The following is a 25468-nucleotide window of genomic DNA, read 5'->3' as shown; positions in this document are numbered from 1 at the left end:
ATGCAATATGAAAGCTTGTAGCCTGCTCCCCAAAAGGCTAGCACATTCTGCCCCCCAACATACACCGTCTTCCTTGCTCACTTGCACCTTGGCACCCAATAAACAGCAAGTCTCATAAGCTGCACTCCCTTTCTTGAATGTGAATTGCCTGCCTCAGCACTCCTTTCCAGAAAGAAACTGTCTCTGACTATATTTTAAAATTAACAAGCAGCAATGTTTCATCTAGTATGGGGTCAAAAACGTTAGTGTTTTGACCCCATAATAGACAGGGAACTCTTCCCCCACTGTATCCCCAAACCAGCATGGGCTACTCATTTGCTGGCCACTTGCACAGGCGGGTTGTTCAGCTTCACAAATGAGATGCCCGCATGGTTCAAGTTAAAGCCAAGGCTCCAGACAAGGTCAGCGGGAGGGGGTGGAGACACCACATTCAAATTTTTCCCAAGGCACTAAAAATGTATGCATGCATTTTAGGAATAAGTCCCGTTCTATGGGATTCGGTTGGATTTGCTCCCCAAGTAAATACACATCAGGCTGGGCTGCAGGATTTAAAACCATCTACTGTGATTCAAAGTGGACTGTTTAACTCCAAGGTCATTGAGTTCACTGGAATGCTCTTTGTTATATAACTGCAGTTAGCTAATAAGGTCCCCCTGGAGGAGGGCCATATAACTCTTAACAGATAACCCACAATTCTTAAGATCTCTGTTAATAAAAAATCAACAATGAAAGCAGGCCATTGGGTGCAAACTATGTCCCAAATCAGCTGCTCTATACATACGTATTATTGCATTTACTGATTGATTTAATTAATTTATTTATTAAGATACCCCTTACCCCACGTTTCTTGATTGCCTTGTTTAGGAGCTTCACTACATCTGCTCCCTCAACTCCACTTGCTTTGAAGCGCTTTGTCCAGGTTATCAGATAACCCTAGGAAAATTGAACAACTAAAATATTAGTCCGAATAAATGATGTTCCACTTGTATTTCAAGTCAAACCCACCTTTTCAATTTCCTTCTAGAATAAGCTAAGAGCTAGTTTGCACATGCAGAAGCACTGCCAAATTTCCCACATGCAAATCTAACACATGCTACTCCCTCTGTACAAATATTGACAACAGAAATATACCCATACCCCACTGCATATGCCTAGTACAACGGTGACACTATGTTTCGGAGGCACGACAATAATGGAATTGCAGCAATTATGCTAAAGCAGGTATGTGTGGTTTCAGTTCAGACACTACATTGTTTCACACAAAGCTTATATCAGACTCCCAGAAGTCTCCAACCCAGACATGAAGCAGGCCTACACCCACTTAGCTTCCACGGTATGCTCTCTGGCTATCTACTGAGAGATGGCAATTCAACTGTTTTCCACCAGCGTTCATAGACAATATTGCAAAAATATTTTCAACCATCACCACCACTACCACAAGCACAGCAGCAAATATTTATCAAGCACCTACAGCAACAACTAAGTCAAATCAGCTACATTAGCAGCCCTCCAGATACTCCACGCATGACTGCAGCTGTGATATATGTACTCTTACCTCATCGAGTTTGGATTGCCTGCATGGGAAAGAAAATGTGAACCCAATTGGCAATTTCTTGTCCTTGATTTCTTGTTTCTCCATGAAGTCTCCTAAACACTCAGCAACATGATCAAAAAGCTGAGGAGAAGAAAGCAACATCATCAAAGCATTAAGATAAAAAAATTAATTCCATCTTTATCTTTAAAGCATCACTGAAAGGAATGGAAAATGCAATTAATCCATACCAATAAGGATTATTTTGGTGGCAGCATTATGAACCTGTACAACATTTTGGATTTAAGGCTGTTGGCATGTATTTCAATAAATGCTCATAGGGGGTGGGGAACAGTGTTCCCTCTAAGGCATGCACACGTGCTCACACTTTTTTTTTATATCCGCTCAGTTAATTTTAGATCCTGCTCAAGTTGAATTGAGAAGGCCCCATTCTGAATGCACATGTGGACACACCACCTTGATACTGCCACCTAGAAGAAAACTCATTCCACACATAGAAGGGGGAAAAATAGAGAGAACACTGGTGGGGAAATCCTCATCAGACTTCTCTATGAACAATTCTCATGAGTTTTACTATAAGGCAGGCTGCTGCAATCCTAAGCATACTTACTTGGAAGCAAGTCCTACTAAAATCAATGGAATGGTAAACATAGGCTAGAATGGGACAGTAAAGCCTAGTACAGACAATGTTCATGCTCACTATGCTTAGGCAATTATGAAAGCTACTGCCTACTTCCCTTTTCCTCCTTTTTCAGAGTTGCCATGGTTAGTGTTAACACACACGGATCATGGTTAGCTTCGAAACAGTTTGAAACCATAGTAAGAACCAGGTTTGTGCTAACCATAGTTTCATGTGCATGTAATACTTACTAATCATGGCAAGCTTCAAAAAGGGAAGGGAGGAGGAATTCACACAGGGAGAGGACAGGAAGAAACATATGAGCCTGTAGCATATTCCTACAGTTAGGAGACTGGAAACATTATGCCCGCATAGGACGTTAAGAATGTAGGATTGAAACCTGGATATTCAGTGCCTTTTTAAACCATACAGAATGCTTTATTGGCTTTAGGGCAGGGTAAGCAATCAGCAAAAGTCAAAACCTCTATAAGCAAATATTTGTATTTATGAGGTTAAGTAGTATTTGCACATCACACAATGATAACCCATATCAAATACTCAGATTTAATTGGAGCCAATATTGGATGATTTTGTGGTGCTTGGAAATTCTTGATTAGAAGGAACAAGAATGTTCAAGAATCTCAAAATTGCAACACCTAGCTTGTTTACCAAGTGCTCCTAGCCATCATGGAGTTGCTCTTCACAGAGATATGGCTGTCTTGAACATAATTTTAGTCATATGTGAAAGTAACTACTAGGGATTTGTACAGCCCTGCTTCCCCAGGTCTTAGCATTTTAAGCATGCACTTTCAGTTTACAGCTTCTAAATGCTTTTCTGAATCATAACCAAAATGCTGATTGTTGAGCACAATTTCTTACCACAATCTTTGAAAGCACACGCCCAGAATGTGTTTAATATTTAATACACGTAGTTTAAAAATAAAAATGCAGCACTATGCAGGCAAACTATGCACAGCTCTGTGATCGGATTATGATTTCAATACTGTAGCTCTATCCATGCTATGGAAGAGGTGTGACAAATACTACATTGCTGATGTGGGAAACGGCAGCACATCACAACAATACAGCCAGACTAGAGAGCTTCGGAATAGCTCCTGTCATACTTCAGCCTTCTGCCTGCTTATGAAATAAAACCAAACACACTTCAAATCCTTTATAAAACATTCTGTTGACATCCTACTGTATTCTTCTAAATTAACCTTCTCTTATAATTCACACAAAAATTCCTGTCTATCTGGAGCAAGGAGTGGAAGACTACCCATTGTAAGCTGTGACCTCCTACTTCGAGGGAGAAAAGGCATTCTCTTAATTGTTTTGCCAGGCACTGCTGAGAAGCACTAGTTGGCTCTCTTGCTGGTTTTATATATAGGGCTAACCATATGTCCTCACTTCTCCTGGGCATGTCCTTATTTCCATGAAAAAAAGAGGCATGTCCTTTAGGAAAAGCAAGCTGTCCAGTATCTGCCCACCCTAGCATGCAGGCTGCCTGGCAGACCTGGCTACCTGTGGGCCAGTGGCATGAGAGTCCAGGGTGTACCAACTGCATGCAGTTGCCAGGTCTATGGGGCAGGTGTGTGGTGGGAGTGCCTCCCTATCCAAAATAATGGGTGGATCAGGCCACCCAGTGCTTCAGGAGGCCAGGTCTACAGCAACCACTGGCCCACTCAAATCAATTGGTAGACCTGGCCTCCACTGCACCATGGCCACCACTGCAGCTGCCCTACTCAAGTCAGTTGGTAGATCTGGCCTCCTTCCTTTCTTTCTCTTTCTTATTTTTAGAAAAAAAACAGGTGATGGGAAAAGTTATCCTCATTTTTCACACTGAAAGCATAGAAGCCCTAGTTCTATAGCAACAACTCTCTTGGCCACTGTTAACACTGTGTTGAGTTTAGTTGGCTTTTTCCTTGTCATTTCTGCATTTTGGTGTTTACATTGTTGAGTTTTATAAGCTATTTTAGGAGGCGTTATGGCCGGAAAAGTGGGATAGAAAGTCTTTTTAATAAGTAAGTAAAAATATAAACACTCTCAAGTGGCAAAAAAGTCTAAAAAGAGCAAGCCTGAAATGGGGTTGGAACTGACCATGTATCCCCAAAAGCTTGGGGCTGGATCACTAGCCTGCCAAAAGTGAGTGATGGGAGCAACACCATTCAAAAATCTGACATCCCACCCCTATACTCTATGTGTGGGGCTATAAACAGTGGCTTGTGCCATCTAAACTAATGCAGCATCCTATGCCTTTGTGAATGCCTGCCCCTTGTTAGCAGAACTCATGACATCCAGATGTATAATCTGGCTTTGGGTTTTAATAGCCAAGAATTCATGAGAGGTCACACAGAAGCCAGTGCCACAAGCACAAGAAAACAACTGCAGTGCTGACATGGGTCTTGGTGCCTAGTGCCTGTGCTGCCAATACGACAGGACTGCACAGAATGGTGCAGTGAAAGTCCATCCAGTTTCAAGTACTGGTCTTCAACAGAGACAGCATTCTATTGCTCAGGCTTCAAAGCAAACATTTGAAAATTGTCACCATGTCACCAATTTGGCCTCTAGTGTGCTTTTCTGCCCTCTACTGCCAAGTGAGGTGTTCTATTTTACTAATTTGTCAAACCAGTACAGAAAGGCCAAACCAAATGATGCACAAATCCAATTTGTAATATAGAATCCCATCTGAAAACAAACCTAAATCCTGTTCCAAGAACCTGGACTTTTGACTCTGGCCCCAAGATTCTAAGTACTTGAAACATCACTTTTATGCCCTAGAATTCAGACATATGTTTCAGGATTCATCCAAAACATGCACTGGTCCTCATTATTGAGTGCAAGCCTAACTTTGGTGTTGATAATAGGAACACGTCTGAACACAGATACTGGCACAATTCAGGATCTTGACCATAGCTCCATTAAAATGGATCTCTCTCATTTACTCATAACCAACAAGACCACAGGCCATTTACTAATGCCACATCTGCATGCTGAAGTAGCCAGGCTGATGTTTTCAAGAGCCAGATGGTGAGAAGAGCCCAGCAAGCCTGGGATCTCCTGGCTCAGAGTGGGATTTTTTTGCAACAATGATGTCAAACAGACTTGCTAAAAAAATGCCAAGAGGGCCCATCACCATCGTTTAGATTCAATTAGCCATGCTGCCAGGATTTAGGACCCCAGAAAAGGGTTATCCTGGGAAAAGCAAGAAAAATGGCAATGGATGGTATAAAGTAGGCTTTAAAAAAAATGGCAGCATTAATGATAACAGATTCCAATACCTGTAACTTACACTGAAGCTTTTAGTGGAGGTAGCAGGATAAAATCCTCCAGCCTTTCTTGGCTTCACCACCCATCCTTGTACCTTCTACAGCCTGAGTTGCTGGTAGCGAAATATATACACATTGCAAATTTGTGTGTATACAAGAGCAAGAGAGAGAAAGACCTTTCATTTACAATAGATATATTAGCTCTGCTGTACAAGTATGGCATTCCTTTGATGCGGCTGAATCTGGTCCCAATGAAAACACAAAAACAAACAGCAATTCATATTTTACAATACAAAGGGCTGGATGTGATTTGCTCATGTATGATATATGGAGGTTAAGTCCTATTAACAGACCTCTCATTTCAATCTCCTTTCGAGATCACGGTGTTAACGCTTGCTCTTTGAGTGCTTCCCATACATGATCCGTACAACACTGTAAGATAAGCTGGGACAGCCCTTCCCCCCTCCTTCCTAGGGGTTGTGTGCTTTGAGGGCAGGAGATCATCAGTGCCTGAATGGACCAGCTCTGGCCTCAAAGGAATGTTGAGTGGCCCTTCCCCCACCTTCCCAGGCAGTCACTTAAGATCTGTTTTCCAGGAAGGAAGGAGCGAGCGGGGTGGGGGTGGGGGCAGAAGAGTAGATCACACCATCAGCTCCTGAAGAGACCATCAATGGCCTGAAATATGGCAACTCTTTTTCTTTGTTATGTTTATTTTGTTGTTTAGAATTTAAATAAATGTAAATGGCCTTGGCACAAAGGCAGTATAGAAATGCAGCAAAACCAATCACACATTGTTATCCCCACATTGCAAAGGGTGGGGCTTGTCTAAAAGCCACCCAATGAGCTCATAGCTAGGCAAGATTTTAACTTCCCAGCATGCAGTTCACAGCATAACAACTCCTGACATTACCTTTGCTTTCCATTTTAAATATTTAGCCTGCAAATATAAACCTCATTAGCCTATCCACTGGTTTATGAGCTACTGATAACTATGTGTTTTTCCAGGGTTTTTTTAAAATAGAAAAGTAATTAAGAACAATACCACCTTAAGTGGCGCAGTGAAGAAATGCTTGACTAGCAAGCAGAAAGTTGCCGGTTCAAATCCCCGCTGGTACTATATCGGGCAACAGCAATATAGGAAGGTGCTGAAAGGCATCTTCTCATACTGCGCGGGAGGAGGCAATAGTAAACCCCTCCTGAATTCTACCAAAGATGACGGCACACTTTACCTTTAATTACGAATATCTACAGAGCAGGGAGGGACAAACAGTATTAACATACAGACAACAGCAAATTAGGAAGCAAAACTATGCAACACAGGTTTAAGTCATGAGAACTAGAAAGAAATAGAAGATATTATCACAGGCAAACAAAACTGGGCTAAGGAAGCCCAGCACTTTGCTCACTCATGAGAACCAGCGGGCTCGAAGGCGAGCCCAGTGGCTCCAGGGCAGCAAGCCCACCTATGTGGCCACCCCTTTAAACAAGGTTAACAGAGCAAGCGCTGCGTTAACTTAGTTAAATTGACAATGCATCAGCCGTGGCCACTCACAGCCATGGCAGGCACACTCAGGGGGGATCCCCGAAATGCACTGCACACTTGTGTAGTGCATTACTGGGGCTCCCTGCACCCAACCCCCAGAACTGCCAGATGGGCTGTGGCCAGGCACGGGAGCGCCGGAGACAAGCCGCCACTCATCTGGGCAGGCGATCCACCCGCCCAAAGACTGAAGGAGCATCGACTGCAGGGAGGTAACGGCTTTTGGGCTTCCTCCCCATAAAAGAAGGTAGTCCTTCCTACTTGATCGTGGGAAGAGATTCATAACGTTTCTGCATAACCATCTTAATTCTTATATAGAGATTCTCTTGACTGTAACTAACACACTGTGGCATGGGCGGAACTACCATTAGGCAAGGGGAGGCAGTTGTCTGGGGGCCCCACTGCCTTGGGGGGCACCCCAGAGATACCTCACACGACTCTCCATTGCCCCCTGCCCAGCCCCAAGTCCCCTCAGCCACTTGCCCTGTTTGCTCTCTCTCCTGCTTGTCCTCCTGGCCGGCAATCTCAGCAGCAGGCCAGCTGCAAAGAGCTCCTTTTCTCCCTGACTCTCAGCTGATCGGTGGGTGTGTGGGTGGGCAGGCCTTCCAGGGAGGACTCCGTGTAGGCCTCAGTGAAGCCTGAACTGGAGTAGGCTTGCAGGGAGGCCCCAAGCAAGCAAGCAAGCAAGGAGGCAGGGAGGCAGAGTGGGCCCCCCAGGTCTCTGCAGCAGACCCTCTGCCCAGCCCAGCATTTGCCAGGTAGAATGTGAACTCCTTTTTGTGGTCAACCCCCCCCCCATATATAGGGATCTGCTTGCCATAGGGCTTTGATGGGGGGGGCGGAGAGAGAGAGACTGAGAAGTCTCTGAATATTTAATTTAAAACAGCTTGGAAAATTTGCTGGCTTAAAAAACTATCTAAAAAGGCCTATAAGTGGCTTGCTTAATGGCAGAAAATTACAAAAACTTCTGGAACAGACAATATTATATTCATTCATTCATGCATGCACTTATGTTCAAGTTGTTTTGCAACCCAGAAGCTCTGAGTGAGAACTGTGAAGCATGTGTGGTGCTTTTATTTTATTTTATTTTATTTTATTTTATTTTTCTTGTATGTGAACTGCTCCTCAATAACTCGCAGGGACTTCAGGGTCAATCTGGCCAACATGTGAATGCAGCACCTCCATTCCAGAGATGTGTGTTAAAGGGCTTTAAAAGCCTTGTGTGAAAAACCTCCTGCAATCAAACTTTACTGAATTTGTTCAAAATTCTGAGAAAACATACATAGGCTTACACTGCATGGTTGAAAGTCTCCTTTGCTAATCTGCAGCGAGGGTCCCATTTTAATAATTAGTGTTTCTAGTGTGTTCTAGGCATTAAAAGTAGCACAAATATATAGTACTCAATGTATATCACTATATATTGTGAAGTGTGTGTGTGTGTATTCAGTGAAATGTATTTCCAGGCAGCATACTTATTTTGAAATATCAGACTTAAATCCTTGGGGGCCTGGGGTGTGCGGAGGCCCTGGACTTTGAGGGGAGGCCCATTTTAAAATCTTGTCTCTGGGCCCACTCCAACCTTGCTACGCCCCTGCACTGTGGCAAACCCCAGATTTGAGATTTAGCTTCATTCAGAGCATCACCTAATCCTCTGGGATAAAACATCTGGAATTTCAGCCCCCTACTAAGTGTTTTGAATAAACCCAGGAGCCAGCATGGTGTAGTGGTTAGACTTAGAGCGTTGGAATAGGACCTGGGACACCCAAGTTCAAATCCCCATTCAGCCATGATACTTGCTGGGTGACTCTGGACCAGTCACTTCCTTCTGAGCCTAACCTACCTCACAGGGTTGTTGAGAGGAGAAACTTAACTATGTATGGGCTCCTTGGAGGAAGAACGAAATATAAATGTAAAAATAAATAAAATAAACCCACCCCTTCTGTTTTGTCTCTGTGGATTCAGCAATCTAGATACAAACTTATTAACCCCCTTTTCATGAAGAAAAACCAGTCCAGACCAACCATTAGTCATATAAATCAAAAAGCCATTTAGGAGGAGGAACTTCTAAGTTTGGTGGGAAAACCCTAACTTCTGATTTATCAGCAGCTTGGATCTCATCAGAGATGGGACCAGGGCTCTCACTGGACCTAAGATTTGTCCATCCTTTCCCTCTTTAGTTCCTATAAATATCTGAGTCTAGCTTAAGAAAGTTTGTCACCACTTCTCATGCATTGAGCTGGTATCCAAAGGCAGACACTGCAAAGATTAATGTTAAGATTTGGCCAAGATGCCCAAAACTCTGCTTCAATGAATGAAGAAAGGATTGTAGTCAGTTACTTACTGTTCGTATTTTTCTCAATTCCTGGGTGTATCCCTGTAATTCCCACTCCCAATCCCTTACTGTGTGCAACTCTTGGTTTTTGTTTTATAAATAAAACTCACTTACTTAGAAGTAGCTTCAGTCTGGTTTTAAAAGGTTCTGCTGGTGTACATACAGAACTCTACTCCATGTGCCAATGCATGTACTACTGTACACTCTTTTCTTTAGAGTTAAATGTTTAAAAATATACTGTTTGTCTAGAACTGAGATTCACAGACTCTGGTTGTGCCATATCAGAAGTTCTCAAGCTGGACAGTCCTAGGGTTTGTAGAAGCCACATCCAAGTCTGGTTAGTGACTCTGGACTAGTCTTCAACTGGTGGTAGCCTTCCTTACAGGAGCAATGTGCTCCTGGAGTGGGATCAGAGCATCCCTCTACTGAGAGTGGATCCCAATGAAAATTAAGAGTGCCACAGTACATCACATACACCAACACTCATATACCTGATTGAGTTCCTCTCCCCATATGAGCCCTCCCACCCACTGCTCAGAGTCTGTTTCAGGAGATAAGAAATATGAGGGTGTGATCTTCTTGTGCCTGATTATTAAGTTACTAGAGTGATATGGGATACATTTCCCTGTGGTCTGCTCCAGCAATGCCTGCAAGAAGGAAATATGAATGACATTGTCCTTTGCCATATCTGTGTTGCCCTCATGGTACTCTAACATAAGGATCAGTTCAGATTATAGCTTTGACTGGCCATCTCAATCAATGAGGGAAGAGTGAGTGTTCACATCTCCCCCTCATCCCCATCCACCCCGCCACTGCACAATCATGTAGAGAATAATCTGCTTCTCAAGGACTTTAACTCAGTTTTAAAGTGGTATTTATTCCACAAATTAAGAGACAATTAATTGATGGTGGGATGTGGCAGGAGACAAGTGGACCCATGCACCTCTCCCACATGACTGAGAGGAACAAAGTATTATCCAAACTGGTCCATAATCTAATCTTGGTTGTGGGCACAAGACACAGGAGTTAAGCTATGGAGTCTTTCAGTAATGGCTGTCAATAAGACCAAGTGTTGTGGAGGACAAGTAATATTACAGGTGAGAGTAGCATAACTGGTATTTAAGATTTAAGGAACTGTTTTTGCATGCATTGATTTTCTTTTCAAATATGTGATTTAAAATGCTGCAGTTTTAGTATTTGTGGTCATCACAAAATTAAAAAATAGCTAAAGAGGGATATAAGCATATTCCTAAAATGAAATACAGCAGTAAACATGTTATGTTCACACTTTGGTCATCATTTTCATGCCTAAGGGTCATGATGTTGAGCTAGTCATCATTGTATATGAATCATCTCAGTAATACATAAGCTAGAAAAAATGTTCACAAGAAACCTGTTTTCATACATCATTCTGTATTATTCCTAATATGATAAGACTATGGGATAGCGGGAGGAGATAAAATGGTGGCAAAGTAACATCCCTCTCACAGTGCTCTCTGCTGGATTTTTTTATTTTGCTAGTTTATTGTATTTAGGACCACTAGATTTTAGAAATCTCAAGTATTTTGTTTCCAGCTCGCTCTCTGCTATCTGGCTGCTCTAATACTAACTAGCAAATGAATGCATATTAAGAGTTTATCTGCTGAGGAGGATGGGCTCGAAAAAATGACTGTGTACATCACTGCAAGCCCCTGAAGCCTCAGGAAGCAAAGCTGGTGGATGAATTTTTAAGGGGGAAAGACCTTGAGAGAATCACGAATATATTCACTATTAGTAAGACTATGAGATTGTCCTCAGAATACAAATTCTAACTCCACATGAAGTGATTTGTAGGGTCCGTATTCTAATTCCCTGAGCCCTGAATATTAAATTACTAGCTACTAATTTGTATCTCCTTCAAATATGAATTACAGCATATTCAATAGATATCTTGGCTTAATAAACATTATGTGAACATTTCAAAAATGTAAATAACCTCATATATAGCAGGACATTCTTAAAAGGGAACCTTACCCGTGTTCCACTGCCATGCATAATATCTTCTGGAGTATTATAAATCTCAGTTTCCATTTGTACTGTTTGCTTTTTCTCATGGGAGACTTTCACTCGCAGAATACGAAAGTAAGATCCACCGAGATCCAGTGCAATGAAATCTCCTTTCTCTGTTTTGGAAGATAAAGTATCAAATCACTCGGGTGCTTAATAAATCTTTGCCATTCACTAAATAGAATAAATATAGCAATTGAAAGTTATACTATCTGCATTTACCTTTTGAGTTTGCAAATAGATTTGATCAGCTCAAGTGATGACATTTGCCCCATCCTATCTAATCAGACAAACAACGACAATGAAGATTACCAATTAACACTGTCTTTGGAACAAGATAAAAACTCTCTTTGTACACAGAGCACAGACAAATACTGAAGATCAAGTTCATGGGTGCAAATGCATTCACACATAAATACACTAATTTTTTTCTTTTCTCTTTAAGGGGTTCAGTACTGACTCTTAAGCAACCCAGAAGAGATTCAGACAAGTTGTTATCACAAGTTGTTATACTCCCTGACCTAATTTCTGAACTTTCATTGAGCTTTGGAAGTGATAACACAGGATCAGTCATAAAACAAATACATTGTTGGATAATATTTATTATTATCATTATTATTATTATTATTATTACATTTTATATCCCACTCTTCCTCCAAGGAGCCCAGAGCGGTGTACAACATACTTAGATTTCTCCTCACAACAACCCTGTGACCACACTTGTTGGGTTACCATTCATTCTCAATAGAAGACTTCCCAGCTCATTCTCATTATTTCACTACTGACACTCTTGACCATGTTTTATTTCATCCATAGAAAGTAAAATTTAGTACCATTATCCAGCCATCAGATGGCATTGCTGTTTTGTTCTAATAAAACAGCATAATTCCTAAGTATAACACTAATCTCTCAACCATGTGAAATATTAGACACAGAGTGTGGATTTTCTAGACATTACTTCTCACTTTCCTAGGTGCTCTACTACCTTTCCGAAGCAGAACATCTTCCAACAATGTCTTTCCCTTCCCTGCTAAAATGGCAACAAATTCCTTATTCTCTGACTCTCTTTTGGCCTGTTCACTTGCCCATGGGATTGTACTATCCAGGATGAAAAGTGGATGGTTGAAGCAGGAAGATTAAAGTCATTGTCAGGGCTTGAGCTGGCAAGGCGTCCCAAGGATGAAACATGAGGGACATCAGGTAGGCATTCAACCTGTGTGAAGCTACCCTGCTGTAGCCAGAGAAAGGAACTGCAGAGGAGAGATCACCTATTCCAGCAAGAACACCTCTTTATATCAGTAAGCCAGAGTGAGTTAAAGTGGATCTCCATACCCTGACCCGTACAAAAGGACAGGCTTGCCTACTGAGAAATTAGGAGATTCAACTCATCCCCATCTCCAACACATGCCAGACCTGACAGACACTCTCCATAGAGGAGAATTAGAGAGGAGACACAAACTCAAGGCCTGCTTCCTTGAGCAGGCTGAATGGGCTGTTTGCCATGCACCCTTCTAAAGGTATTGTCCTGCTTGTCCATCTAATGATAAGAGGCTACTGTCCCAAATACCAAAAAAGTCACTATTAACCTGGGGAAATGGCAGGTTAAAAAAGAAAGACAGTACCCATACTACATGAGTCAAAGTAGGAGAGGAGAGCTGGTCTTGTGGTAGCAAGCATGACTTGTCCCCATAGCTAAGCAGGGTCTGCCCTGGTTGCATATGAATGGGTGACTTGATGTGTGAGCACTGCAAGATATTCCCCTCAGGGGATGAAGCCACTCTGGGAAGAGCAGAAGGTTTCAAGATCCCTCCCTGGCTTCTCCAAGATAGGGCTGAGAGAGATTCCTGCCTGCAGCCTTGGAGAAGCCACTGCCAGTTCGTGAAGACAATATTGAGCTAGATAGACCAATGGTCTGACTCAGTATATGGCAGTTTCCTATGTTCCTAAAGTATGGGATATATCGGGTCCTTATTCCTGCCCCCTCCCCCACCTTCAGCCCTTTTATGCTTTTAACAACACATTGAATGGGCCTGAAAACGATTTATCTGAACCGAAACTGCCTTTTTCCAGAGGGCATTCCCAGCTCTTTGGCTTCAAATTTTTCTCACTCAGTACCTAGAAGGGTACTACAAGAACCTATTTTGTTCTATTTTATTGTTACTTTAATATGAGCCTCTGGTGGCGCAGTAGTAAAACTGCCGCCCTGTAACCAGAAGGTTACAAGTTCGATCCTGACCAGGGGCTCAAGGTTGACTCAGCCTTCCATCCTTACGAGGTCGGTAAAATGAGTACCCAGAATGTTGGGGGGCAATATGCTAAATCATTGTAAACCGCTTAGAAAGCTTCCAGCTATAGAGCGGTATATAAATGTAAGTGCTATTGCTATTGCTATTGCTAATAGCTCTCATTTTGTAATGATTTCTCATATATGTATTGCTTTTAATAATTGTCTGAACTGCTTTCTTATTTATGAATGAAAAACAAGAAAAGAAAAAGTTACCACAAGAGCAAATGCCTGTGTACACATGGTATAACTAGAACCAAAGATATTTACCACTATCTATTTCATTGCTCTATTTATAATTTGACAAGAAAGAAATCAGTTCAACAGAGGTGATGATATTGATATGGTTACAGACTGTAATACAATTACAATGTTTCAAGAGGCCAAATTTGCTGTGTAGGCTCAGAAAACGAAAGAAATTCATGAAGTTCAAGTGGTTGGTTGTCAAGCTGATAATCTGTACTAGGACTGTCATTTTAAAGTGTAATTCACCATGTTATTTTTAAATGCATGGCGCAAGCAGTTAAAATCCCTTTAGTTAACAAAAAAATTCTACTTATAAAACCACTATGTATCAATGTTAAAATGTAAGAAACTCAGCAAGGCTATTCTCACAATCAGATGGCCGGGCGGGCAGGCACAAGTATGCCTGCCTTCCCCCTCACATATACTATACTGTTGGCTGTAGTGCTCCGTCGCACCACCGCACATCCACAAAAATGGCATGGCGGAGATGATAACATTTGGGATCTGGAGGAGGAAGTCCAGTACCCCATAATGCACTGTGCAGGAAACTCAAAGGCTGCCCATGGCAATGCTGCTGGCTTCCTGGTCACTCTTTAAGCAGCACTCTGTGGCATTCAGGAAGCCGGGCTGCAGGGAGCTGCAACACACAGCCCCGATCGCACAGACAATCGGGGTGTCACAATAAGATGGGGTTTTGCCCTAGTAACCCAGGTTTTGCCTCACTACCCAGGTTTTCTGGCTCCTGCCCTGCTGCAGCTGCTTGTGAGAATAGCCTTAGCAACTTTCTAAAAGGATAACACCCAAACAAGCCATTATGAGCAACCCAAAGCAACAAGTTATGTATATTTCATATACTGCAGCTGTTATGATTGTCCAACATTCTGCTAATTATTGCCCCAAGTTAATTTGAACTTACCAGTTATGTTTAAGAAAAGCTAGGTGTTAATTTCTCAATCCAGGAATACCATGTGTTCAGAAGATACCATTTCAAAGGCAGCCTGACTAGATAAGTAGCCTGAGTGCTCACTTGGTTGCAGCAGTATTTTTAGGGGCGCTGATGCAGCAGGTGTGAAATCTAAGAAATCTGTCCCAGAACCAGTATTCCCTCTAACAGGGATTCCCAGATGTTCCTGACTACAACTCCCAGAATCTCCAGCTGCAATGGCTTTTGCTTGGAGATTATGGGAGTTGTAGTCTGGGAATCCCTATTAGAGGGAACACTGCCCAGAACCCCTTTCAGTGTCACAATTCTGTTTTTTAAGATGCACACTAAGAATTACTGTCCCTGACCCCTTTGCAATATTGCAAGGTAACTGTGGAGCTCATCTCTTTGCCCCTGCATTACAACAGTTTAGGGCAGCAAAATTTCAAAGCTGATTATATAATTTTTAAAGTATTCTAATGAAATAAACCAATTAAAATTTCACCATACAAGTATCTCCTGCCATTAAAATGTACAAATACACTTTCATCATTATAGTCCATCATTTGTTTAAACTGAGCCATTACCTTAAAAAAAAGGGAAAACACACATTAGAACAGATGGCCTTGTTTCAAGAGTAAATGAGCTCGAGAATACACTTCAAACAAGTACTGCACTTCAGAAGCGACCATACTAATAGCATGCTGATTATTAACAGACTGTCTACAAACTGAAATCAGCACGCACACACGTGCACACACACACACACACAATACTTCAATGCTTCTCTTCAGGATAAACAGTTTTCTGAGAATCCTGTATTTACATATCAGATACAAGCTCTTCTTGCTTAAAGAGCTGCTCAAGATCAATAGGTTTAAGGTCTAAAAACTACTTTCTGCTCCCCCTAAGAGAGGGTAGTACAATGCTCATCTATTCCCCTTTCTTTCTCCAGCCCCCAAGTCAGCAAAAGTTGCACATCCACCCCCGCCCTTGCATGAGCACAAGATACCACAAGCAGAAGGCACAGTGTGGCTAAATCCTACTGTAAAACAAACTTTTTAGCTATATGGCTAGAAAGAAACAGACTTACCCTGAAGAGGTCTTTTTCATAGTTGAGGAGGCCATCTTTAACACTGGGTTGTGCACTGAGCATGCTCCAGACAGGACCTGACCTTTTGAACTGTAGGCATGGCTAGCTTCCTGCCTGGAAGGCAGGCAATCCCCAGTTCCAGGACTGTTGTACCAAACAAGGATATGACACAAAAAACTGCTACATGCAGAGTATTATCACATAAAAAGCAGGAAGAGCTGGAAAAGGAGGAAAGACAAGCAGAGGCGACAAGAGGGGGAAATACTACCAAGCTATAACCCCTGGAAGTCGCCACCTCTCAAAAATGATAACTCCCAACCTAGAAGGAAAGAATACAACCAAAATGACTTCCTCAGGTGGGTCAGATGGCCTCCTCAACTGTGAAAAAGAACCCTTCACAGTAAGTTCAAAGTTTCTTTTTCCATAGTTGAGGAGGCCATCCTTACTGGGAAATGCCCAAGCTGAAAACTAGTATGGGAGGAAAGAGGAAAATGAATTAAACTACCTGCTGCAGGGCCATGTGGCCTAGTGCCACCTGAGCAGAATGGAAAGAGGAGATCTTATAATGTTTAATTAAGACCATGTTGCTGCCCTACAGATCTCTACCAGAGGGCAGAAAACACTGTTGAAGTGGCAGCACTGCAGGAATTGTTCACCATAATACCCTTGGGAATGGGAAGATTTGAGGCCTTGTAGGCAGCCGTAATGCAGGCTTTTATCCATCTGGAAAAAGTGACTTTAGACACCTTGTTCCCCAGGGACAACTGTTGGAAGGAAACAAACAGGGACTGACTGATTCCCTTGGTCCTCCTGGTGTAAATCCGTAGAGCGCGCCAAACATCTAGGAATATGCTATCATTTTCTCCCTAGGGTGGACCACAGCTGGGCAAAAAAATGGGAAGACAATGTCCTGTGAGCAGTGGAAAGCCAAATTTGTTTTAGGTTAGAAGGTTGGATCAGTCTTCAGCTCTGATCCAACCTTCTAACCTAAAACAAATTTGGCTTTCCACTGCTCGCAGGACATAATCCGGTTGGAAGATGCATAATTCCTTCCGAACAGAAACAGCCCCCAGATCCGAGACCCTATAGAAAGAAGTGATTGCAGTTAGAAAGAGGACTTTGTAAAAGAGAGGCTTCAAAGAACTGTCTGCCAAGGGTTCAAATGGAGGTTGGGTAAGCATTGAGCACCTTGTTTAGGTTCCCAGAAGGAAATCTGTGTGCAGTGGTGGGTGCCAAATTAGTGGCTCCTTTAAGGAACCGTTGAAGATGGGGGTGCAGAAGGGAGGAATTATTTGCCAAGAGAGAAAGAATAAATGACAGAGCTGAAGTCTGCCGTTGAAGAGTGCTGGGGCGTAGACCCATGTCTAGACCCAACTGTAAAAATGTGAGAACCTTGGGTATGCCCGCAGAGAAAGCATGGACACCTTTCCTGCATGCCCAGTGAGAAAAAGCCACCCATGTTGCCTGGTAAATACGATTAGTGGAAGGCCTCCTGGAAGCAAGAATAGTGTTTTGCATGGCCTTCGAGTATCCCTTCTTAGCTATGATGGAACGCTCAATTTTCAGGTGCACAATCGGAGCCACTGAGGCCCTTGCACCAGGAGATCTGGACATAGAGGAAGATACCAAGGCTGATCAACTGACAAGTTTTGAAGATTGGGAAACCAGGGCCTCCGAGGCCAGTGAGGTGCAATTAGGATGATCTCTGCCTGGTCTCTGCGAAGTTTCTGAAGCACTTTGCTGATGATTGCCATTGAGGGAAAGGCATACAGAAGAGCTTGAGGACAAGGGGCCATCAAGGCATCTGTCTCCTCTGCCTGGGGGGAGAAGAACCTGCTGAGGAATCTGGGAAGGAGGTGATTTTGAGGGGAGGCAAAAAGGTCCACTTACGGAAGGCCAAAGTGTGTCACGATCTGTTGAAACATCGACAGGTGGAGGGACCATTCCACCAGATCTATGCTCTGACAGTTGAGCCAATCAGTTTGGGAATTGGCTATGCCCTGTAGATGTCCTGCCATGATTGACGCAAGGTGAATCTCCACCCAACGAAACAGCTTGTATGACTCAGTCATCAGGGACTGCAACCTTGTACCATCCTGGCAATTCATGTTTGATTTGGCTGTTACATTGTCAGCGCACACCAAAACGCAACCATTCCTAACCAAAGGAAAAAATTATATCAGTGTAAGATGGTTGACCAGAGTTGGTTGACCAAGTGCCCTGGGTGTACTGGCCTAGGCAATGGGCTCCACAGCCTGACAGGCTGTGTTGGTAGTGACAATGATCCGTTCTGGAGCCATCGGAGAGAGCCCTTGGTCTAGGGCTGTCAACAGCCACCAACGGAAGGCCAGCCAAACCAAGGGGGTTAAGGGAATTTTCTTGTGTACACAAGCCATGATGTCCTCCTAAAAAAGCAGTAGAGACCCTTAGAGGCAACGAGAGTGCCCGCGGGAGCACTCCAGGCAGGCAATCATGGATCCCAGCAGTTGAGCTAAGTGCATAAGATCTGCAGATTTCTTTCATAGAAGAGGCTGAATCAACAGAGATAACTTCTCCTTCTCATCTGGGGGCAAGAACACCAATCCCCGAGCCTTGCCAAAGACCGCTCCCAGGTGTTGTAGGTGTTGAGATGGGGCGAGATGACTCTTCTGGTAATTTATCAGGAAGCCATGTTCACTGAGGGTCTTGTGGGTGAGATGAAGGGACCATTCAGCCTGAGGCAGGGAAGATGCTCGAACCAGCAGATTGTCCAGAAATGGGTGTACCTGGAGTGTCCTCAGGTGAGCTATTCGGGCAAAGGTGCCTGCGATGGATGTGCAGGATAGGGATGTGGAGGTATGCTTCGGACAGACCAATCAAGGCCAAGAAATCTTTATGGGCTCTTGCCTCCTTGATTGTGTGAAGAGACTCCATCCAAAATTTTCGCTTCTTGATGAAACGGTTGAGGTGCCCTTCAAGATCTGTCTTTTGGGGGGACCAGAAAATAAAAGTGAGTACACGCCGAGCCACAATTCCTTGGATTTCCACCAACCTTGGATGAATGGCTATTAAAGTTATGGGAATATGCCTCTATGGCTAAGATTACAGCTTATCTAAGGAACAATTCAGATTAATTACTTGCTCTAACTTGGGAACCTTTTATAAATTTCAGTACAGCATCTGGTCAACATCCACACCCTAGATTTGGTTTTTCTTGAGTACGAGATTGATTAATTCATTGTTCTTTGTTCTCTGCAATATCTGATGAGGGGGGAGAGTTGGCAAAGGAGGGAAGTTGAATCTTGGATCCTTACTTGTAATTTTTGTATTACTACTTATAATTGGATTGTTACTTATAATTTCTGGAAGTTCAAGAGATGTATACATGCTATTTTTATTTTTTAATAAACAAAAATGATTTCACACACACACACAAAAGGAATGGCCTGCCTAGCAGGGCTGGATCTAGGTGAGGAAGACAATGAAGGGTGAGCAGCAGCCCTGGGAACAATAGGAGGGGACAGAGGAGGGTTTGACAGAGCAGGGACCTCGGGGTGGGGAATAGGTGGAGGAACTGAAGTAGGGGATAAAGCATTAATGATAGTGCTACATTGCCTAGCAATAAAATCCTGAAGCCATTTGGCAACATCAGGCAAGAAGGGGTCCTTGTTGCGCATGAGGACATGCTCATGACCTCCGAAGTTGATTGGCTAGGACCCACGGGCACCACTGGCTTTAGATTTTCCAATGTTGGAGCTATCCTGGGTTGTGGGGAGTTTGGTTTCTGCTCCTTCTACTTCCAATCGGTCCCCGGAGTTGCTCTGCTGTGATGCCTTTAATGAGTTCTTTGCAAATAAGATCTCCTGTATTCAGGCCGACTTGGACTCCACTATTTCTGCAAGATCTATGGAGGAGGTGTCCAGCGATCCCTCTTGCAGTATTAGATTGGATCTGTGACTCCTGAGGATGTGGACAAGCTGCCTGGGGCGGTGCGGCCTACCACCTGTTCTCTGGATCCTTGCCTGACTTGGCTGCTTCTATCCAGCAGGGAGATTGTTGGAGGTGGCCTAGTTAATATCATAAATGCATCGCTGAAGGAGGGCAGGGTGCCCCCCTGTCTGAAGGAGGCAATGGTTAGACCGCTCTTAAAGAAGCCTTCCCTGGACCCCTTAGCGATGGATAATTATAGGCCAATCTCCAATCTCCCTTGGTTGGGCAAGGTGATTGAGAGGGTGGTGGCCAACCAGATCCAGGCAGTCTTGGAGGAAACTGATTATCTAGACCCATTTCAAACTGGCTTTAGAGCTGGCTATGGGGTTGAGACAGCCTTGGTCAGCCTGATAGATGACCTTTACCGGGGAATCGACAGAGGGAGTGTGACTCTGTTGGTTCTTCTGGATCTCTCGGTGGCGTTCGATACCATCGACCATGGTATCCTTCTGGATCGCCTGGGGAAGTTGGGGATAGGGGGCACTGCTTTGCAGTGGTTCCGTTCCTATCTCTCGGGTAGATTCCAGATGGTGGAGGTTGGTGACAGTTGCTCCTCAAAACAGGAGCTGTTATAAGGAGTCCCTCAGGGTTCCATTCTGTCACCAATGCTTTTTAACATCTACATGAAACTGCTGGGTGAGTTCATCAGGAAGTTTGGTGCTGGGTGTTATCAGTATGCTGATGACACCCAAATCTTCTTTTCCTTTTCATCTTCAGGAAATAGCACTCATTCTCTAAATGCCTGCCTACAGGCAGTAATGGGCTGGATGAGGGAGAACAAATCGAAGCTGAATCCAAGCAAGATGGAGGTGCTCATTGTGGGGGTTCAGAATCTGAGGGGTGAGTTAGATCTTCCTGTGCTGGATGGGGTTACACTCCCCCAGAAGGAGCAGGTGTGCAGCTTGGGAGTACTCCTGGACCCAGGCCTCACCTTGGTATCTCAGGTGGAGGCAATGGCCAGGAGTGCTTTCTATCAGCTTTGGCTGATTGGACAGCTGCACCCATTCCTTGGAGAAGAATGACCTCTCATTCATCAGCTGGTAACCTCCCAGCTTGACTATTGCAATGTGCTCTACATGGGGCTGCCTTTGTACTTAGTCCGGAAACTTCAGTTCGTTCAGAATGCAGCAGCCAGATTGCTCTCTGGGGCAACCAGGAGAGACCATATTATGCCTGTCTTGAAACAATTACACTGGCTGCCGACATGTTTCCAGGCAAAATCAGGGCCTTCTCTGTTGCTGCCCCCACACTCTGGAATGCTCTCCCGGTGGTCACTCGCTCCTCAGTATCCATCACAGCTTTTAGAAAGAGTGTAAAATCTTGGCTTTTTGCCCAGACATTTATTTGATTCTCTGCTGCTGCTCTTTGTACTCTGTATTGCTTTCATGCTTTTTAAATCAGATTTGTTTAATGTTTTTTTCACTTAATATTTTAATTGTGTCTTTTTTACCATCTTGTGTTTAAATTTCTGCTGTAAAACACCTTGGGATTTTTAATTAAAGGCGGTATATAAATTTATATAAATTTAACAATAAATACAATCCTATATAATAAAACCCTAAGGTACCTGCGTCCGTGTCTCTTGCGGGTGTTCTGCACATGCGTGGCAAAATGCATCCCGGCAGCCCAGCTGATTGGCTGGGCTGCAGGGGGGCGCCTGATTGGTCCTGGCGGCACACCCAGGAGAACCAGCGGGCCAGGCTGTGGGCGGCCATGTTGGCCGCGGAGCTGAGGCGGCGGGCCTGGCCGGGCACAGCGAGGAGGTGGCGGGGGAAGCCAGGTGATGCGGCGGCAGGCCCGGGCAGCAGTGGGCCCGGCCAGAGCCGCGGGCGGCGGTGGGTGGCGGGCCCGGCCGGAGCCACGGTGGGTGGCAGGCCCGGCCGGAGCCACGGGCGGCGGTGGGTGGCGGGCCCGGCCGGAGCCCTACTAGAGGCACAGGACTGACCGCCCGGCAACTCTTCTAGCACCCGTTAATGTAACGGGCTAAATGACTAGTATAAAAATAAAATACAAAGTGCTGGTTATTACCTTTAAAGCCCTGAACAGCTTGGGTCCAAGTTACCTTAGAGAGCGCCTTCTTTTACATGATCCCCACTGCATGTTAAGGTCATCTGAGGAGGTCCGTCTCCAGTTACCACTGATTCGTTTGGTGGCGACTCAGAGGCGGGCCTTCTCTGTGGCTGCTCCAGGGCTGTGGAATGCACTTCCAGCAGAAATTCATAATCTTAATTCTTTACTGACCTTCAAGAGAGCCCTTAAAACCCATCTGTTTGGTTTGGCCTGGCCTTTTAGGGTTTTTAATTAGTTTTAATGGTAATCTGGTTTTCAGGGTTTTAATTGTTATGATAGTTTAATTGTTTTTTAATTGGTGTCAATATTTATATCTCTGTTTTAATTGTTATTGGTTTTAATTGCTTGTGTTTTTAATTGTAACCGCCCTGAGCCATTTTGGAAGGGCGGTATAAAAATCGAATGAATGAATAAATGTATGACTAAATAAGGAGAATCAGAGCAAGGCCTCTGGAGGACCTCCTGCTCTTAATATGCGAATCGCCCTCCTGGTTAGCACAAGGGCCCTCGGAAAGTGAACCCTCTAACAAGGCTCCCAGGGTGTGAACGAATCATAATGCCAGCAAGTGTGGGAAAACAAATAAAAAAGCAAAAACAAATTCCAGAATCCAATCAGCCTAGTGTTCTGGAGCAAGACAGGACTGGAACTGGGGATTGCCTGCCTTCCACGCAGGAAGGTAGCCATGCCTACAGTTCAAAAGGTCAGGTCTTGTCTGTTGGAACATGCTCAGTGCACAACCCAGTGTTAAGGATGGCTTCCTCAACTATGGGAAAAGTTCCGATTTAAGAACTATACTTTTTAAGCTCCCCTTACAGACAAGATATTGGACACTATAATCAAAGTTTATGTGCTTCTCAAATGAAAAAGTTAAGGATTTATATGCTAAGAAAATATTTGAATCTTATAATTGTCACATAGACTTCTTCCATTGTTCTAGTGTTACTTTAGCTCAAATTCATTACTAACCTCTTTCATGAAAATTTTAAACTTCCTTCACTAATCCTTATGTTTACGAAACAAGAGCAAACTTAGATAGGTAGAATTGATTAACTTTACAAAATCCACAAGCATCCTGAAACACACACACAAAGTTCCAGGTAAAGAGGCCTTAGGTTAAGATCTGATCATCTCTAGGCTTAGTTGAATCAATTAATATAGGGAAAGATGGGGCGATTTAATTCAATATCCATGACACTAATATCCCCGCCAATGGTGCCTAGTACTAGGAAAGTGCAGCTGTACGGAAGGAGAGCAATACTCACTACCCTCTTAGCTTTCCCAGTGCCAGGCACCATCAGGGGCTTGCAAGGAAGTAGGGAGCATGCACAACACACCGCCTGGTCAAACATTCCATCCATCGCCCCAAGGCACCTGGGACTGGGAAGCATCTTCCTTCAGAGGAAATCAAAGATTACATTATGAGCCCAGAACATCTGAGATATCTGGGAAATCAAGAACGCCATATGCTGAAGGAAGGCATTTGCTGCTGCTGCTACCATCACTCAAAAACTTTGCCCCATGGCAAGGCTAGTACATTTGCCAGGCAGGCAGCAATGGGCACCAGCAGTGGACGTGCTCCCCCTCCTTCAGGGATTGGTTGGGTGGACCCACTGATGTGTGTGGGCCCTTGAGCCCTGGATGACAGGAAAGCATTGGCTCCCAAGTCATTGCTACTAGTGCCCTGGCTGAAAGCCACACCACTGACTCCAATTCAAAAGGTTCAGTCTAGGATGAAGATAGGGCAGGGAGGTCCAACTGCAGCCCTCCAGCTGTTTTTGGCCTACAACTCCCATCTTCCCCAGTCACAGTGGCCAGTAGCCTGTGATGATGGGAACTGTAAGCCAAAACCAGCTAGAGGACCACAGTTGGATACCTTTGGGAACTGGCAGCCGCAGAGTTCCCATCTGGCCCCAAGCATAACCCCCAATCTCAAGGGCCTCCCCCCACTTCATTATGCACTTCAGCTATGTTCTCTTATGTGATTTGAAACACAAAGGACTCTTGAACCTCTCCCCCTCCCTGGTGTGAAAAGAAGCAGGGGCCTTAGCAAAGCCCTCGACTTATTAGAACTGCATGCTGTTTTATACAAGCTAAGATACAGAAGACTCCTTAACCCCCTCCTCTCCAATCTGAAGAGCAACACAATCTCTTTCTCCCCTTATGGAAATCAATGGGTCATTCTCATGGACTTGCATCTGGAAATAAGCTGCTCAGCTGAGTGATAAGAGAAGAGCCCTACCAAAGCCACAGTTGCTGTTCAGAGTAGAGGGAGAAGGGTCAAGAGCCTTTCAATTTTGGCTCCTGTAGGAAGGAATTACAAATACAACAAATATTTATATACCACTTTTCAACAAAAGTTCCCAAAGCAGTGTACATAGATATAAATATTTTGGGGGGGAAATGTCTTCCTGTCCCCAAAGGGCTCACAATCTAAAAAAGAAACATAAGATAGATACCAGCAACAGCCACTGGAGGGAGGGCTGTACTGGGGATGGATAGGGCCAGTTGCTCTCCCCCTGCTCAGTGAAGAGAATCACTTTTAAAAGGTGCCTCTTTGCTCAGTTAGCAGGGGTGAGGAGTAAATTAGTGAGCAGAGCAAGCCTTGATGGACCATTATTAGCCTTTTCTTAACAGAAAATATAGCCCAGGTTTAAAACTATCTGCCAGCAGTTGCCATCACAGCATTTACTCCCTGCCAAAACTTTATTTGTGCAATACTATGCTGAATAGAGATTGCAACTATATATATCTTTTAACGAAAAATCCATGGTCACCTTCTTATGTTTGTACAAGACACCACACCCTGTCCCCAAGATAACATGTGCCCAAGATCTTTGCCACTTGCTTAAGTGAGAACTTGACCAAGAGATTTATTTTTCAACCCCTCCCTCCTCGCACACACAAAACCAAACACACCAGAGTGTTTCTATTTGCTACAAACATGTACTACTTGTGTTTATTCATACCTGGGCCTCTTTATGAATGCATATGTAGGCAATGACTCTCATTATATTGACACAACAAATGATGTTTTTTTTAATTTAGGAAACCATACGCATCAGCAAATTACAAGAGCACACCAAAGGAACCGGAGTCTTTACCTGATCCATCTGGAATTGACCTTACAAATGTAGGCAGCATCTTCACTGAGGCTGTTGGGTTGAAATCCCTGGAAAGCCCACTCTGCATCTCTCTCCTGAAGCGAGCCATAACATCCATCAGCGTTTCATCAGAGAGCCGCATGGCATACAGATATTTATCAATCTGAGGAGTAGGTAAAGAAAAGCACACAAGGTTTAGAATTTGCACAGTTTGTGTTAACACAAGCAGAAAGTTGCTTAATTACTCAAAATTCCATTTTTTAGCCCACCCCATTCTAAGGTGGGTAACAACATGTTAATCACAAAACTCCTAATTCATTAATTAAATACCTTCTTGACCTACTCCAGCCTTCACTCCATCCCAGGCTACCACAAGCCAGTTTGAATGAAAAGTCTTACAATACTTCCAAAAGATCCCGCAACT

General features: G+C 43.8%; 1 protein-coding gene and 1 long non-coding RNA gene across 8 annotated transcripts in view; one reads left to right on the top strand and one right to left on the bottom strand.

Annotated features, from left to right (window-relative positions):
- The window catches only part of HK1 (hexokinase 1), an 85605-nt gene that overhangs the window by 25097 nt on the left and 35040 nt on the right, over nt 1-25468 (bottom strand). For all 3 annotated transcript variants that reach the window (XM_053311465.1, XM_053311464.1, XM_053311463.1), the window contains 4 exons: nt 25045-25207; nt 11326-11474; nt 1556-1675; nt 838-933 (listed from right to left, as the gene is read on the bottom strand). In XM_053311465.1, the coding sequence (XP_053167440.1) occupies nt 838-933; nt 1556-1675; nt 11326-11474; nt 25045-25207 (528 nt within the window). The remainder of the gene's footprint in view (nt 1-837; nt 934-1555; nt 1676-11325; nt 11475-25044; nt 25208-25468) is intronic.
- The window catches only part of LOC128351709 (uncharacterized), a 39898-nt gene continuing 21005 nt past the window's right edge, over nt 6576-25468 (top strand). For 2 of the 5 annotated variants that reach the window (XR_008319991.1, XR_008319989.1), the window contains exons 1-2: nt 7506-7738; nt 24989-25218. This is a non-coding gene — a long non-coding RNA (uncharacterized LOC128351709). Of the gene's footprint in view, nt 7228-7505; nt 7739-24988; nt 25219-25468 lie in introns of those variants that run through there. The other 3 variants (XR_008319992.1, XR_008319990.1, XR_008319988.1) reach the window with 3 other exon arrangements.

The sequence above is a fragment of the Hemicordylus capensis genome, chromosome 3 (genome assembly GCF_027244095.1).
Source record: "Hemicordylus capensis ecotype Gifberg chromosome 3, rHemCap1.1.pri, whole genome shotgun sequence".
NCBI lineage: Eukaryota > Metazoa > Chordata > Lepidosauria > Squamata > Cordylidae > Hemicordylus > Hemicordylus capensis.
This window is presented reverse-complemented; position numbering and strand designations above follow the sequence as displayed.